General features: G+C 44.2%; 1 protein-coding gene and 1 pseudogene across 1 annotated transcript; both read right to left on the reverse strand.

Annotated features, from left to right (window-relative positions):
• Positions 1-322: 322 nt before the first annotated feature.
• LOC123191355 (pre-mRNA-splicing factor 18-like) lies at positions 323-2,115 on the reverse strand (annotated as a pseudogene).
• Positions 2,116-3,864: 1,749 nt separating this feature from the next.
• Positions 3,865-9,321, reverse strand: LOC123187078 (uncharacterized). The gene is made up of 10 exons (XM_044598842.1): positions 9,058-9,321; positions 7,743-7,919; positions 7,616-7,642; positions 6,856-7,020; positions 6,608-6,781; positions 6,491-6,517; positions 5,435-5,599; positions 5,203-5,361; positions 4,689-4,898; positions 3,865-4,598 (listed from the first exon to the last, which is right to left on the reverse strand). The coding sequence occupies exons 2-10, from the start codon at positions 7,902-7,904 to the stop codon at positions 4,401-4,403; spliced, it is 1,287 nt and encodes a 428-aa protein (XP_044454777.1). The 5' UTR covers positions 7,905-7,919; positions 9,058-9,321; the 3' UTR covers positions 3,865-4,400.
• Between the last annotated feature and the right edge of the window lie 8,749 nt (positions 9,322-18,070).

The following is an 18,070-nucleotide window of genomic DNA, read 5'->3' on the forward strand; positions in this document are numbered from 1 at the left end:
AGAAAAGATGTGTGATGGTATGGACAAAAAAGAAGAAAAATTGTGCTAAATAAACCTTTTAAGAGCACTCGTTCTTGCCTTTCTTTGCAAAGATTGCCACATGACTACTCTCGACGAAATTTTACATGCAGTTTGAACTTGCTTAAATTTCCTGAGTTTCACATCTTAAAATGAATTCTCGGACGAACTTAAAACGAATTTGCAGCTTCACAGTACCTGTGATTTTGTTTCTTCGAGGGACAGTACATGTGGTTTTCAAAACAGCAGAGTGCTGCTGCGTTCAGCAGCACGCTAGTAATTATCATCACACCACAATCCCAACTTTTTATCACGTCTACAACAAGATAATACGGCCACCGGGATGAACTTACAACAAGATACAACAAGAGAGCAAGAGAACAATTTTCAGTAATCAGCTGTTTCTCAAATGGTACTGAAGTTGAGCTTCTAAAATGCAGAGATTGGCGATGGTGATTCGGCATCAGGAGGCAGCCACCAGCCGGAGCGTCTCCTCTGGGTGCTTCTTCTCGGCGCCCTTCTCGGCGAGGAGGGACTGCAGGTCGCTACCGTTGGCGAGGCTGTTGAACTCGACCGACCTCGAGGGATCCGTCGGGTACCTCCGCTGGCAGAAGGTCATGAGCCGCTTCACGAACTGCAGCTGCAGGTACTTCCGCGTCGTCTCGTCGTCCATCACGTGGGCGACACCGTTGGTGTGGATCTTCTCCCGGGCCGACCGCTCGTGGATGCCCACCATGGTCACCCCGATCGGCCACGGCGAGTTGCCGATCGCCAGCTTGATGTAGCTGTCCGTGGCCGCCAGGTAGTCCCGCCGCATGCAGCACCACACCACGTCCAGCAGCGCGCGCCGGACGTCACCGGGGAGGGCCTTCTTCCTGCATAGCTTGAAGAGCGGCTCTAGGTAGCGCGCACTGCTTGCAGGTGGCCACCGCGGCCTTGCCCTTGGCCGTGCGCCGCTCCGCGTCGGGCATCTCGTCCAGCTCCTGGCTCCACTCGCTCAGCAGCCGCTTGAAGAAGGCCACGATCTTGTCCTCGTCGCAGAGCTCGTCGAACGGCACCTCCTTCTCCTCGCTGCTCCTCTCGGCCGCGCCGAGCTTGGGCTTGGATGCCACGACGACGACCTTGGCGCGCAGGGCCTGGATGTCACGGAGGAAATCGTTGGTCTGCCCCTCCCCGATCTCGGCGGCGTCGACGTCCGCGACCGCGGCGGGGAGGCGGCGGAGGCGCGCGGCGTCATCCTCGCCGTAGAGCGTGGCCGGCTGGCACAGCAGACGCAGGTGCCGGATCACCTCCTCCCTCGGGAGCGACAACTCCCTCGAACCGTCCGCTCGGTCTTCTGCCTTCGACACGTCGGCGATGATGGAGGGCGGCCCCGACGGCGTCGCCCGGATCGAGCAGCAGCAAGCCAAACCATCGCCGGAACAAGAAACGGCAGTGCTGCTCAGGAAGGAAAAAGGGCAAGAGGAAGCGAATGGAATGACGAACGGACGCAGAAGGGCAGCAGTATTTATAGGAAACGGCAGAAGAGAAGAAATCAAATTGGAAACGTGCAGCGAAGGCGGCGCAGAAATACCCAGAGGATTCCATCGAAGCGGCAACCGCCAGCGCGAAGAGTCGGGAAGATGCAAACGGCAGCCGACTCAAGCGAGCATACGTGGCAGGAAACAGAGATAAAGAAAGAAAATAAGCAGCACCGCATGCGGAAGAATTCAAAACAGAAGGTAGACAAATTGGTCTCCACATAACCAGGGCATGCAACCAATACGAAACTGAGCACGTCGCAGAACATGCACCCAATCGTCAAAGGCGGTCACATTTTTTAACGATTCCCATCGACGATTGCTCTGCGCACCCAGCCGCGTACACGCCTATGTCCCCCACTATTACACGTGGCAGCCATTCATTGGATGGTTTTCTATGATAGAAAAAATTCAAAAAAACGTGATAAACTAAACCTGGCCAGGTTTAGTATATTTAGAATCTTACGCGATGTATATGTTGTTCCCTAGGCATACTCTGATCCATACCATGGCGCCTCCCGGCTACGATCTCATCCTGATCGTGGACTCTGACGGCGGGGTCTGGATTGTTATACATCTCCGGCCACGCAATAGCATCCAGCAGGTGCACATCTCCGGCCCCCTCACTTTGTTATACATCTTCACCCAAGCTAGGGTTCAGGTAACGTTGGTAGTACATATCGATGCGAGTAACCAGTTGTTTCCTTCCATTGCCATTAATCGTTATCTTATATTCTTATCATCCACCGGATCGGACCATGTTTGCTGTACAACTTACATTTTGCTTGCTTTCTTACAAAGTTTATGAGCAAATATATATGGAGGCTAAATTATATATGCAGTGTGGACTTTCTATTCAGTACTAGCATCTCCTATTAGAAGCTTCCTACCGGTATAATTAATTAGCAGTTCGTGACCAGTTCTCTGTGAATGATTAGCAAGTCTCTTACTATTTTTTTCCTGTCGATCGGTTGTTCCACACGTACACTAGGGAAGAACGGCAGCTGATGCAGCAAATATTATACTAGGATGTTTTCCCTCTCTTTTATGTGTGCTTTCTTCTGTTTGATGTCGATCTCTTCCATATATGAGCTTTCTTGTTTCAAATATATATATATGAGCTTTCAGTAATTAATTTCTATTTGTTTCGTCCTGAAGGTTGTATGGAAAACTTTATATGCGGTGCTGCGCTACATGTACAACAAGGTTGCATCAGACACCATATGTGTTGTGGCAGCATCGTGGCGAGCGTCTGCCGTCGTTGTCCTCCTCTTTGGTCGCCGTCGTTGCTGCCACCAACATACATCTCATTGATGACTGGATCACCTACCCTCATGTCGGAAATGATCCGAGGTTCATGAGGAGAGTTCTGGTGATGGTGTGTATCTTCTATCGTGCATGTTAAAACTGGTGGCAACAATTTGACTTGTAAAATATGAACGGGTTGCTTGTTTATCTGTACTCTGTTTGTGACATAGTATGAACTGCTTGTGAAGCCACCAGTTTGTGAAGTCGTCTGTGCTCTGTGACTGCGAGTGCGTGTAGATGCAAAGAATATGGCAACTCTATATACCTTCCACATTCATTTCAGTTTTTCTCCACAGACAGAACTACTACTGGTTGAATATGAGATTTCAGTACATATTTCAGAATACATAGCTCATGTTGAACTTCAAAATACAGTACCCTGCTATAAACAAAGGTGAAGAATTGATTGATCACACAAAATTTGCAAAATTATACTACTAGTACACACGGTGAAGTCATCCATGCAACTACTGAAATTTGTATTTAAAGTACTTGTCGGCGGTCGTTCGATACCACAACTGAACGCGTCCCGCATAACAGCGACAGGGCGATGTGACAGAGAACAATGTAACACATAGAGAAATGCATATGTGCGATGTTTTCCGCCAGGACAGGACATGTACATGGGCGTGCACACGAGAGCTGATGGAGGGTCCAAGTGCACCGACCACTCAGAGTACCGTAAAGAAAACCTATCGTTCAGAGAGTACACACATGTCAGGCATGGTTAAGCAAATCCCCGTTGACGACCTCACCCCCTTGCCCGCGTGCTCCCGGTGAGAAACCATGTCACCCCTCCGCGGAAGCTTCCTCGTGCTTTTGGATACATGGCCGGCCTTGCACAGCTTCCCTTCTTTGCCCAAGAAGGTGAGATGCATTCATCGATCAGCTCTACCTCGAAGCACTACAATGGTGTCGCGGGCGTTGGCCATGCATGTGCATGCTGAAGTTCGTACTTTTGTATTAACATCCCATCATGCAATACCCTTCCCGTCAATTAACAGCGAACATATAAAAATGCCAGGTCAAATGAGTTTATTCATGTTGCCACGACATTTTCAACTCGTACTCCTACTAGACACGCCCAACTCATCATGCAACTGACCTCTAGCGGGCGGTGTTGAAGCAGCTTCCGCCACAGGCAGGTAAAACTGGAGGACGTAGACAGTCCCATGCACTCCTAATGGACTCTTGGCTAGAAATTTCCAGTTTACGTGTGATTCCAACTGAACGTCACCCATCGGAAGGACCTCTGAATGCATCAACGCGAGACACTGGATGTGATATTCCTAGATGTTTCTCCTAACATATATCCAAATATCCACTTAGCTTGCAGCAGCCCAACCTGCATGCCTTGGACTGGAAGCACAAGCATAACGATCGAAGCATCCCTACTCTGACGGACCGCGGAGATTAATTTCCTGCTGAGAGAGACAACACGTTTCCATCTGTTTCGGAAAGGTAACACGTCTACATATTACTAGCTTTTTTTTAAAACTTTGGAGCCAGTACATAAATCAGTCCTATTGAGTTTTCCCAAAAAATGATGGTTGCTTAATCTCTGACATCTGCCTTCTCCTGCGCTTCTTTAGCCTTCGAAATCCAGATATCCAATTTGATCATTAGTATGCACTTTTTTGAATTGAGTTTAGCAACATGTTTGTAGATAGACAAGACATCAATCTTTGAAAACCTTCTTTTATATCTACATGCATGAGCCTCTATCTTTGAGCACTCATCAAATGAGAAAATCTGAAAGAAATAACACTTCAGTACATTGCTAGAATGACAGACTTCCATCATACACATACTCAACACATATATAAAAATATTATGATTCACCTCATCAGGGGGTAAGACTTTATACCATGCTCCAGGGTAACATATCATCTTCAAAGCCGTTGCAAACTGGATTAAAACCCAATCCTTGGTGTCAATTTCAGATGTAAGAATAAAATCCTTTAGAAGAAGTCGGAAGAACTTCAAATACTTCTTTTCACATGATTCAATATCATGCAAGAGATAAGCAGTCTCCTTCATAGATTTATCAACCTGAAAGCCAAAAAAAATTCTTCATCACTGAAAGAAACATCAAGCCAAAAATTCTAGAAGACATTTCATCGATGATTGAAACAAATTGAGTTTCTCAAACGTCATTTCCCAGTATGGCGTGTCTATCAAAAACTTCAATCATTGCCAATAAAGCATTATAGGTGCTGAAAAAGAAGTACTATAGCAAGTGGCAACTTATTCAAGGTGGCTATAGTTGCTGAAAACGAAGTACTAGCATTGACAGGGAGAAATATAGTAGATAGCATCCATGTGAGAAATAAGGAAGGACAAGCGATAAGCTCACCATCTCGAGCTTGATATCAAAGTCACGTTGATGTAAGAATAATTCTAAATCTTTGTCTGGCCCAAACTGTTTTTCAGGCAATAAAGGAGACATGGGATTGTTCAGACCGCAAATTATCACCTCACAATCCGGAACATCAACATGTAGGCAGGTTACTCCCTAAAAGGCAAATGGTGATCAATATTGTTCATTCGGACAGAAGCAACAAGAATTTTTACGAAGTTATACTAACCAGTTTTGTTTCAATTATTCTTTTATATTCAGCACTCCCCACAACTAATTTTCTACCTGAACCACACAGTTGACTGAGCCTCTTGACCAAGCGGCCATCAATGACCTCATTAGTAACGTCAATGGGGGTCGGCATCTTCTCCCGCTTTATAAATGCTACGAGACTCTGAAAGAAACACAAAAGGGATCTAAAAAGCATGTCAAATATAATGCATGTTCCTAAATCATGTAGAGGGCAAGGGTACAATGTTGCTAATTAAGTATTTATTTACAATGTTAGAGATACGACACGCAAATGAAACGATGAAAAACAAAATAAATATAGAGGGGACACAAGGATTTAACGTGGAAAACCCCTCTAACATGAAGGGGGGAAACCATAGGCGCCAGCTAGCCAATCTTCACAATATCGGGAGAGGTTACAAATGTCGTGGATTTACAAGTGATCAACTTATCATGTGCAATGGCTTACAAGAGGTATATATAACAGCAGTGACCTAGGTCAATACTGATCCATACCACAGGGGAGCTTCACCCCTCTGCTCCGCTCATCAGAAGTTAGTGATTATACTTTTATATGATTTTTGATCACAACAAAACAAACAATCAATAGTGCCATACCATGACAGGCTCCTTCACCCCTAGCTAAGAAGATGCAACTAATTCAGACATTTGTGCCTCGTAGTAGAAACTTAGATTTCAACCCGAGTTAATTGATCTTTTAAGGATCTATCAGCAGATGTCTGGCCAATAAAGATAGTGTAGCTGGCAGTGGCACCATGGCACAAAAAATAGAACATGGTAATGTGGAAGGACCCAACCCAGAAAAACATATAATCGACCAGCTTGCTTTTTTTGAAGCTGATTAATAACAAATAACAACTAATGACAAAAGAATTAAGGAATATTCCACCCACTTCTTACAACAAAAATTGACAATAAGGACTACTGAAATATCACGATGATTTTTTAAAGCATTACTCCATTCTAGTTTGCAACAAGAAGCATAAGGAAACATGACGAAAGTAGTAAGAAAGAAATAGGGAGGGTTACTAACAAGTTGTGGTAAGCATGCCCAAAAGTCCTGTGAAAAAAATAGGAGAGGAATCAATTCGGTGATCTAGAAGATAACAAAGACAAAACTTAGTAGCATGAGCAGCGAGAAAACAAGTACCTTCATTGGAGCTTTGAGGTAATCTCCATCAAAACAGAAAATTGCGATGCCAGACGGTGCTTGGTATAGCAACGTAGCCAATACAACATTAATCTTAACTGACTGCATCGGATTCTTCAGGCTGCGAATTATCACCTCAGAATCTGGAACCTCTACACACAAATAGGTTATTGCCTGAAAAGTAAAATGGTAATCAAGACTTCACACCCAGACAGAACCAACAAGAAAGCTTAGAAGATTATACTAACCAGTATTGTTTCAATTATTCTTTTATATTTAGCACTTCCGACAACTAATGTCTTCTCAGAACCACACAACTTAGTGAGCCTCCTGAACAGACGATCGTCAATAGCCTCATTAACAAGGTCAATGGGGGTGGGCACCTTCTCATACTTCATGGATACTATCAAACTCTGAAAATATAAATAGAGGGGACCTGAAAATTTTGTTAAATATAATGCAAGTACTAAATCATGAAAGAAGTCAAGGCAATCTAGTAGCCCTGCATTAGTCAGAAAGTATAGTGGTTCTTGAGCTTTTATATGTATAATTCCCTCAGCGGTACTCCCAAGACATCCATTCTTGGTAGGAATGCCACGCGACGGCTCATTCACATCTAGCTAGAAAGTTTACCACTTCATAGATATTTGTGCATATCAGTACCAACTTAGGTTTGAGCAAGCGTTAATTGATTATTTTAAGGATCTATTAGCAGATGTCTGGCCATTTTAGATAGTGCACCATGGCACCAAAATAGAACATGGTAATGAGGAAAGACACGAACCCCAAAACAAATATGGTTGATTGGCTTAATTCAATTTCGAATCAGTTCAACAACAAATAACAACTAGCAAGAAATGAGTTAATTTTATATACCACACACTTGTTCCAACAAACATTAAAAAAACCTGGTGAAACATTTCAGTAAATTTCGCAAAGCATTACTCTGTTCTGGTTGGCAACAAGAAGGTAAGGAAATATGACAATAGTAATGGTAGGGTTACTAACAAGTGGTGGCAAGCATGTCCAGAAGTCCTGAAGAAAAAAAATAGAGAGCAATCGATTAGATGATATTAAATTCCTCATTGACGAGGGAGATAAAACTAAGGAGCATCAACAATGAAAAAACAAGTACCTTCACTAAATCATTGAGGCAGCTCCCATCAAAAGAGAAAAGAGTGATGCCAGTGGTTCCTTCGTATAGCAGCATAGCTAATGTGTCATTACTCTTTTCATTTTGAGGGAATGGCAATGCATCATTAGTCTCTTTTTGTTTGAGTGAATGTCGATGCATCATTGACCTTAATATCTCCTGTCGAGAAATAAATCAAACTTAAACAAATGGGATTACATATGCTGCATCATTAATCCGTCGCTAAGACTTTGCTGCACCATGCCGCTGAGACCCGCTGTCATCAATGCGGTAGATGCCACGCCGCTCCAAAACGATGTCCTCGAGAAGGATAATGACATGTAACGCGTCGCCATCGTCTGATTTGGGAGACCCGGATCAAGGGTTTCTCCTCGTAGAAGCATGAGTGAGGAGATGTTGACTCCAATGATGATGCCTTCAACAGGGTAATGGTGCATAGACACTGCCATTGCTCGCCATGGCCGAAGTCGGAGCTCGATTTTCACTGGCGGACATATCTCCCCAACTCGCAACCGGCTGGGTCACCACCAAGTCACGCAGGACTCCACGTAACCATCATGCCACCACTAGTGCTTGGCATGGGATCCCAAGATCCACCAGCACCAACCATCAACAGACCAACCACCACCGGAAGGAGGAGATCGCCGCCACCAAGCCCGGGGCCGGTGACCTTGCAGAACGTGAAGCCGCACACCCAAACGTGCATGTCTGCTGCCGCCGGAGTGCCGCGTAAGTACCGGCATGGCGTAGCCCGTGCGGCGTATATAGGCTCAGACCGGGCCCGCCTGCCGCCATACCTCCGGCATCCTTGCCACCACCGCGCTTGGCTGTTACACCCATGCCGGAGGAGTCGACGCCGCCTCCGCACTCTAGATCAGAGCCTTACAGATCTCATCGCCAATGCACCGCTAGGGCTTTGCCCAGCGACTTCACCAACGACGGCGAGAGGAGGGGAGGGCATGGAGCGCCCCGGTGCGGCCCGGCGTGACTACACGGGGGCGAGAGGGTAGGTGTAGTGACCAAGGGAATCCAAAAACAAGAGGAAGTTTCAAGAAAAACGTAGCTGAGAAATTAATTCTGAACCATACGTACCATGCCTACCCTCTTGTATAGTCTAGTAGGTAGTAACTCAACTAATTAAATAAGCAAAACGTAACTGACAAATTACGTTTGTTGTCACTGCCGGAGATTTACTTTGAAATTAAAAACTCTCCATTATACCCAACACAACGTGAAACCCTAAAAAAGTTGAGAAAAAAACGCTCCATTATACTCAACCAGAACTCGTAACACTTACAAATCAAAACGGCGACTGGCAATTGTCAGAGAAGCGGCGGCCATGAACCGGAGGAGAGGCACCAAGGTGGAGGCGCGACGCAGTTGATTTCCTCTCGCACAACACAAGGAAACAGAGCCGGCGGCGGCGTATAGGCTTCTTTAGCAATCGGTATTTTCCTTGCCCATCAACTGATCGATATACGCGATCGATGCCTCGTCCCCGGCCGCCGCTGTAGGACTCTATCTAAAGTGCTATTGGGCCGCAGGATTTGTGTTAGTTTTGTGTCTGGACCTCTAGCTGCTCGTGGTGGGTTTTGGTCCAGCGGCGTTGGTCAACTGGCCCGGAAGCATAGTGTAGCTCGGGAGCTCCTATACGGCGCTGCAGGCGCCCGTTTGTGCTCCTGGCGCCTGCAGCGCCCCGCGCTGGGCCGGCCCACGAACAAGCAGCAACGGAAAAAAATCCTAGGAAAAATCTTAGTTGTGTTGGGGATTCGAACTCGCGCCGCTGCATCAACACGTGCTTCGCTAAGAGCATTACTAGTAGAACCCCTAAACCCTCCAGGGCCGGCCCATAAGCCGGGCAAAAGGGGCGACCGCCCCGGGCCCCAATAGGGAAAGGCCCCAACTGAACTTATACTAGTAAGCACTATATGTCAAAACATAAGTTCACGTCACATACTAATAAGTTGTACCATGCATAGGCAAATCAGTCTGACTGGCGGAGTTGAGTTCAAATACACTAGTCTCTCTTTATGATGGATGTTTTAATATCATAATGAAAATTATGATAACTAGATTTTTAATGTTTAAACAAATGCATAATTTTTAATTCGGTAAACATGTAGGACATCTCATTTGCATCAAATCAAACCATGTGAGTCTGGATGAACATGTTAGTTAATCGAATCATATGTAGAAGTATAATCAACAACATTTTTAGTTCTTCTATGATTCTATTGTCGAACCCAACTTGCAAGTCACAATTTCTATGCCCTAGAAGTTTCCAGGAATATGACTGCCTAATATACACTAGAAAGAACTATTAAAATATTTGTTAGTGTGTATATGATTTAGAAATCTCTACCATAATATTCAATAATATTAAAATATATATGTACACATGCATAGATATTCAAATGTGTATACACTACACTGTTTATGCAATATTCGAAAAATAGATCAAAAAATTGTTTTAACAATAAAGAAAACTTTTGGTACATGATAAAATTTTCATTTTGTAGAATTAAAATTTTCAATGATATACATTACAATTGCATAACAATTAAGAATATAACTATTATTTGAAAACAATCTTATGTGGCTAAGTAATAGAAAAAATATATATTAATTACAATTATAATGTGGTACACATTATTTAAAATAATTATAAAAGTTTAGTATAAAAAACAAATATTTTACATCGCCCCGAGCCCAAAAATACTTTGAACCGGCTCTGAAACCCTCAAACCCTTATAGCAGTTTTAAGGGTTGAGAAGTGCCATTTTTTGGCACTTTTAAGGGTTGAAAAACAGGGGCAAAAATTAGAACCCTCAAACCCAACCCTTAAACTGCTTTAAGGGTTGGATTTGAGGGTTCTAGTCTTTGCCTCAACCCCAACCTTTAAAACTGTCATTTCATATATCACACATTTTGTTAGATAATAACGAGAAATAAACGAGACAAAGAGACACGGATTTTTACGTGCAAACCCTTGCAGGAGAAAACCACGGACGCACGAAGGCGCAATCACTATGAGGAGGAGTATTACAAGCACGAGACAACAGGCCGTCTGAGATGCGACTAAATGGGGTATATAAGAGGGGCAACACATAGGAGTCCTTGTAGGACAAGTAAACGAGTTGTACTCGTACACGTCGACGCCAACGCAAAAGCCCACACCGGTTGTACTACGTCTAGTCCAACCCGGTACTAGAATTTGGATCACAATTTAACAATCTCCACCTTGAGCCAAATTCCCTCCAGTAGTCGAAGAAAGTGAATAACTCCATCCAAATCAGCTTAAACACCTTGTGCGCCAAAGTCCATAGAACTAGTGAGAAATACCAACTAAGCCTGAGCAAAGCTCAAACTTATTGGTCGGAACTGGCTTTGTCATCATATCAGCAGGATTATCATGAGTACTTATCTTGCATACCTTCAAATCACCTTCAGCAACAACATCTCGAATATAGTGATATCTGACATCAATGTGCTTTGTTCTCTCATGATACATTGGATTTTTTGTAAGATATATAGCACTTTGACTGTCACTAAATACGGTAGGGCAAAATGAGTCTCCACAAAGCTCAGTGTACAAACCTCTCAACCAGATAGCTTCTTTGCATGCCTCAGAAATAGCCATATACTCGACATCAGTAGTGGAACAAGCCACGCCGGGGCGCCTGGGCCCCCCAGGAACCTTCCGACGCCACCCTTTGGCATATATTTAAAGCACGTCTCGAAACCCTTGGGACGGGAACCCTTTTTCGCGATCTCATCTCTGTTCCGCCGCCGCCGCGCTTCCAAGATCGGGAGCGCCAGGAGAACTCTTCCCGGCACCCTGCCGGAGGGGAGGATCACCACCGGGACCTTCTCCACCACCATGGACGCCTCCCGGATGATGCGTGAGTAGTCTCCCTTGGACCCATGGTCCATGATCAGTAGCTATGTGATGTTCTCCTCCCGTTCTTGCGCTTCACTAATTAGACCTCGTGAGCTGCCCTACATGATCGAGGCACATATGTAATTCTTATGCTGTTGCTATGATGAGTTTGCTGGGATCCGATGGATTGTGAGATTATGTTCAGATTGTGTTTGAGTAATATTTTTGATTTACCTCTTTTATATTTATGTTCGTAAGTAATTCTTGCATGTTCTCCGTTGCTGTTTATTGCTTTGGCCGAGTAGTAGATAGTAACTCCAAGAGGGAACGTTATGCTTGATTGTGGGTTCATGCCCCTCGATGACTAGCTTGAGTGACAGAAACATGAGTCTAGGGGATGTGCTGTTGCCACAAGGGGGAAAACAACGGTGCTTGTGCCCGCGGGTGCAAGGATTGTTTACTTTACGCAAAGTATTTTAATGCAGTTGTCTGTTGCTTTGAGTTTACACTTTGGGTGGGGCTCGCAACTTAATACCAGCGAGATGTTCTGGATAGATATCTCAAGGTGGATGATTAGTAGTAGATGCAGATGGATTTCGGTCTACTTACCTTGGCGTACTGCCCATGCTTTGAACCTCAACCGATCTTGCGATATAGTTAGCATTGGTTTGCGCACATAATCCTGTCAATTGCCCAGCTGTAATTTGTTTACCTCGCATAGCTATTTTATCGTCTTTTGGGAGAGACATCACTAGTGAACATCATGGCGCCCCGGTCCATGTTCCCATCATTGATCACATCGCTATTTACTTTCCGCTTTTATTTACTTTCCGCAGCAATATCCATCACTTTTATCACTTGCGTTTGACCCTTTGTAAACTACAAGGCCGGAGGGTTTGACAACCTCTCTGTACTCGTTAGGGACAAAATTATTTGTATTTGTGTGCAGGTCCACGTTGATTGCTAATCCACGGTGCGGTTAGCGATTGACACCTTCTCGTTGAAACTTGGAGTCTCTGGGGATTCGTTCCTTGGTATCTTTGCCAAGGGAAAACTACCGCTACGCTGCATCTCAAACCTTACACTTGGGGTAACCAACGAGGGGCGAGAAGCCATCAACCTGCTCCACCTGAACAGTAGGCTCCTGAACAATAGGTTGTTGTTCACTCTCAACGGGAACATTAGTAGATAAAAACATCATGTAACATAGCAGATTCATTAAAGATAACATTTCTGCTAATAACAACCTTCTAGGTTTCAGGATTCCATAATTTAAAACCGTTAACACCAGACTTATAACCAAGAAAGATGCACTTAACAGCCCTAGGCTCCAACTTTCCATTATCAACATGAGCATAAGCAGTGCAACCAAAAACTCTCAACTGTGAATAATCAGCAGGTGAACCAGACCGTACCTCAATTGGAGTTTTCTTATTAAGAGCAATAGATGGTGACCGATTAATGAGATAACAAGCAGTGGAAGCGGCCTCAACCCAAAAACGCCTATGCAAACCTGCATTGGACAACATGCAACGGGCTCTGGAAATAATGGTCCTGTTCATACGCTCAGCAACACCGTTTTGTTGAGGAGTATAAGGAATGGTGTAATGTCTGACAATGCCTTCAGACTTGCAATAATTCTTAAATTGCTTAGAACAGAATTCCATAACATTATCAGTGCCAAGTATCTTTACCTTCTTTTCAATTTGTCTTTCAATTATAATCTTCCACTTTTTAAATGCTGAGAATGCTTCATATTTATGCTTCAAGAAATAAGGCCAAACTTTTCTCGAATAATCATCAATAATAGTCAGCATGTAATTAGCACCACCTAGAGACTTCTTGCGAGATGGTCACCATAAATCAGAATGCACATAATCAAGAATACCTTCGGTTGTATGAGTCGAGGTGTTGAACTTCACCCTCTTGTGTTTGCCGATGATACAATGCTCACAAAATTTCAATTTACCAGGTTCATATCCATCAAGAAGACCTCTCTTATTTAACTCTGCTAAACCAAGTTCACTCATATGTCCAAGACGCATATGCCAAAGGTTAGCAGCATCACAATCAGAATTCTTTGAAACAACTGGAGTAGCGTTACCTGAAACTGTAGAACCTCGAAGTTAATAAAGAGCATTGGTCGAACTTAAGTCACCTTTCATCACAACAAGGGAACCTTTGGTGACTTTCAAAACACTATCTCCACCTGAATACTTGTATCCCTTTGCATCAAGGGCACTCATAGAAATAAGATTTCTCTTCATCTTCGGAATATACCGAACATCTGTCAAAGTTCTGATTATGCCATCAAACATCTTGATTCGAATAGAACCTATGCCTTCAATCTTGCATGGTGAATTATCAAAACCCAAAACGGAACCAGCAGCAGAAGTGGAATCAAAAGTAGTAAACCAATCTCTATGCGGGCACATATGAAAAGTGCATGCAGTGTCAAGTACCCACTCATCATTGGTCTCAGCACATCCAGCAATAACGACAAGAGCATCATCGGAACTATCATCACGAGCAACGTTAGCAGAATTGTCACCTTGTTTGTTACCTTTTCTCTTTTCCTTGTTCTGCAACTTGAAACACTCTGAGATGTCATGCCCATCTCTCTTGCAATACCTGCAATATTTCTTGTCTCTGGATTTCGACCGGCCCCTGTGGCCGTTCTTACTTTTGCCTCTGTTTCCATTGTGTGAGTTTTTCTCCTTTGTCCTGCCACGAACAGATAATTCCTCGGCTTGGGATGAACTTGAACCATCATGAGGCACCATTAATTTCATCTTCTCCTTAGAGTTCAAAGCTTCATTAAGCATGAGAGTATCACGACTGTATAATATGGTGTCTCTAAAATTGGTATAAGAACTTGGTGAAGGAAATATGCCCTAGAGGCAATAATAAAGTTATTATTTATTTCCTTATTTCATGATAAATGTTTATTATTCATGCTAGAATTGTATTAACCGGAAACATAATACATGTGTGAATACATAGACAAACAGAGTGTCACTAGTATGCCTCTACTTGACTAGCTCGTTAATCAAAGATGGTTAAGTTTCCTAACCATAGACAAAGGAGTTGTTATTTGATTAACGAGGTCACATCATTAGTTGAATGATCTGATTGACATGACCCATTTCCATTAGCTTAGCACCTGATCGTTTAGTGTGTTGCTATTGCTTTCATCCATAACTTATACATGTTCCTATGACTATGAGATTATGCAACTCTCGTTTACCGGAGGAACACTTTGGGTGCTACCAAACGTCACAACGTAACTGGGTGATTATAAAGGAGTACTAAAGGTGTCTCCAAAGGTAGATGTTGGGTTGGCGTATTTCGAGATTAGGATTTGTCACTTCGATAGTCGGAGAGGTATCTCTGGGCCCTCTCGGTAATGCACATCACATAAGCCTTGCAAGCACGACAACTAATGAGTTAGTTGTGAGATGATGTATTACGGAACGAGTAAAGAGACTTACCAGTAACGAGATTGAACTAGGTATTGGATACCGACGATCAAATCTCGGGTAAGTAACATACCGATGACAAAGGGAACTAACGTATGTTGTTATGCGGTCTGACCGATAAAGATCTTCGTAGAATATGTAGGAGCCAATATGGGCATCCAGGTCCCGCTATTGGTTATTGACCGGAGACGTGTCTCAGTCATGTCTACATTGTTCTCGAACCGTAGGGTCCGCACGCTTAAGGTTTCGATGACGGTTATTATGAGTTTGTGTATTTTGATGTATCGAAGGAGTTCGGAGTCCCGGATGTGATCACGGACATGACGAGGAGTCTCGAAATGGTCGAGACATAAAGATTGATATATTGGAAGCCTATGTTTGGACTTCGGAAACGTTCCGGGTGAAATCGGCAATTTTACCGGAGTACCGGGGGGTTACCGGAACCCCCCGGGGGGGTTATTGGGCCCTAGTGGGCCTTAAGGGAGAAGAGAGGAGAGAGGGCATAGGTGGCCGCGCGCCCCTCCCCTCCTAGTCCGAATAGGACAAGGGAAGGGGGGCGGCGCCCCCCCTTTTCCTTCCTCTCCTCTACTTCCCTCTCCTCTCCTCCTATTCCAAGTAGGAGTCCTACTCCCGGTGGGAGTAGGACTCCCTATAGGCGCGCCAAGGCTAGGCCGGCCGGCCTCCCCCTTGCTCCTTTATATACGGGGGCAGGGGGGCACCCCAAGACACAAGTTGATCTTCGTGATCGTTCCTTAGCCGTGTGCGGTGCCCCCCTCCACCATATTACACCTCGAATATATCGTTGCAGTGCTTAGGCGAAGCCCTGCGCCGGTAGAACATCAAGATCGTCACCACGCCGTCGTGCTGACGAAACTCTCTCTCCGGAGCTTTGCTGGATCGGAGCCCGAGGAGCGTCATCGAGCTGAACGTGTGCCAAGAACTCGGGGGCGTCGGAGTAACGGCGCCGGGATCGGTCGGATCGCGAGGAGAACGTACGACTACTTCCTCTACGTTGTGATCGCTTCCGCTTCAGGTCTACAAGGGTATGTAGACAACACTCTCCCCCTCGTTGCTATGCATCACCATGATCTTGCGTGTGCGTAGGAAATTTTTTGTAATTACTACGTTCCCCAACAGTGGTATCAGAGCCTAGGTTTTTATGGTTTGATGTTATATGCACGAGTAGAACACAAGTGAGTTGTGGACGATACAAGTCATACTGCCTACCAGCATGTCATACTTTGGTTCAGCGGTATTGTTGGATGAGATGACCCGGACCAACCTTACGCGTACGCTTACGCGAGACCGGTTCCCTCGACGTGCTTTGCACATAGATGGCTTGCGGGAGACATCTCACTAACTTTAGTTGAACCAAGTGTGGCTACGCCCGGTCCTTGAGAAGGTTAAAACGGAGTCTATTTGACGAACTATCGTTGTGGTTTTGATGCGTAGGTAAGATGAGTTCTTGCTTAAGCCCGTAGCAGCCACGTAAAACTTGCAACAAACAAAGTAGAGGACGTCTAACTTGTTTTTGCAGGGCATGTTGTGATGTGATATGGTCAAGACATGATGCTATATTTTATTGTATGAGATGATCATGTTTTGTAACCGAGTTATCGGCAACTGGCAGGAGCCATATGGTTGTCGCTTTATTGTATGCAATGCAATCGCCCTGTAATGCTTTACTTTATCACTAAGCGGTAGCGATAGTCGTAGAAGCATAAGATTGGCGAGAAGACAACGATGCTACGATGGAGATCAAGGTGTCGCGCCGGTGACGATGGTGATCATGATGGTGCTGCAGAGATGGAGATCATGAAGCACAAGATGATGATGACCATATCATATCACTTATATTGATTTGCATGTGATGTTTATCTTTTATGCATCTTATCTTGCTTTGATTGACGGTAGCATTATAAGATGATCTCTCACTAAATTATCAAGAAGTGTTCTCCCCGAGTATGCACCGTTGCCAAAGTTCGTCGTGCCCAGACACCACGTGATGATCGGGTGTGATAAGCTCTACGTCCATCTACAACGGGTGCAAGCCAGTTTTGCACACGCAGAATACTCGGGTTATACTTGACGAGCCTAGCATATGCAGATATGGCCTCGGAACACGGAGACCGAAAGGTCGAGCGTGAATCATATAGTAGATATGATCAACATGATGATGTTCACCATTGAAAACTAATCCATTTCACGTGATGATCGGTTATGGTTTAGTTGATTTGGATCACGTGATCACTTAGAAGATTAGAGGGATGTCTATCTAAGTGGGAGTTCTTAAGTAATATGATTAATTGAACTTTAATTTATCATGAACTTAGTCCTGGTAGTATTAGCATATCTATGTTGTAGATCAATAGCTCGCGTTGTTGCTTTCATATGTTTATTTTGATATGTTCCTAGAGAAAATTGTGTTGAAAGATGTTAGTAGCAATGATACGGATTAGATCCGTGATCTGAGGTATATCCTCATTGCTGCACAGAAAAATTATGTCCTTGATGCACCGCTAGGTGACAGACCTGTTGCAGGAGCAGATGCAGACGTTGTGAATGTTTGGCTAGCTCAATATGATGACTACTTGATAGTTCAGTGCACCATGCTTAACGGCTTAGAATCGGGACTTCAAAGACGTTTTGAACGTCATGGACCATATGAGATGTTCCAGGAGTTGAAGTTAATATTTCAAGCAAATACCCGAGTTGAGAGATATGAAGTCTCCAACAAGTTCTATAGCTAAAAGATGGAGGAGAATCGCTCAACTAGTGAGCATGTGCTCAGATTGTCTGGGTACTACAATCGCTTGAATCAAGTGGGAGTTAATCTTCCAGATAAGATAGTGATTGACAGAATTCTCTAGTCACCATCACCAAGTTAGTAGAACTTCATGATGAACTATAGTTTGCAAAGGATGACGAAAACGATTCCCAAGCTCTTCGTG

This window comes from Triticum aestivum, chromosome 2A (genome assembly GCF_018294505.1).
Source record: "Triticum aestivum cultivar Chinese Spring chromosome 2A, IWGSC CS RefSeq v2.1, whole genome shotgun sequence".
NCBI classification, from domain to species: Eukaryota; Viridiplantae; Streptophyta; class Magnoliopsida; order Poales; family Poaceae; genus Triticum; species Triticum aestivum.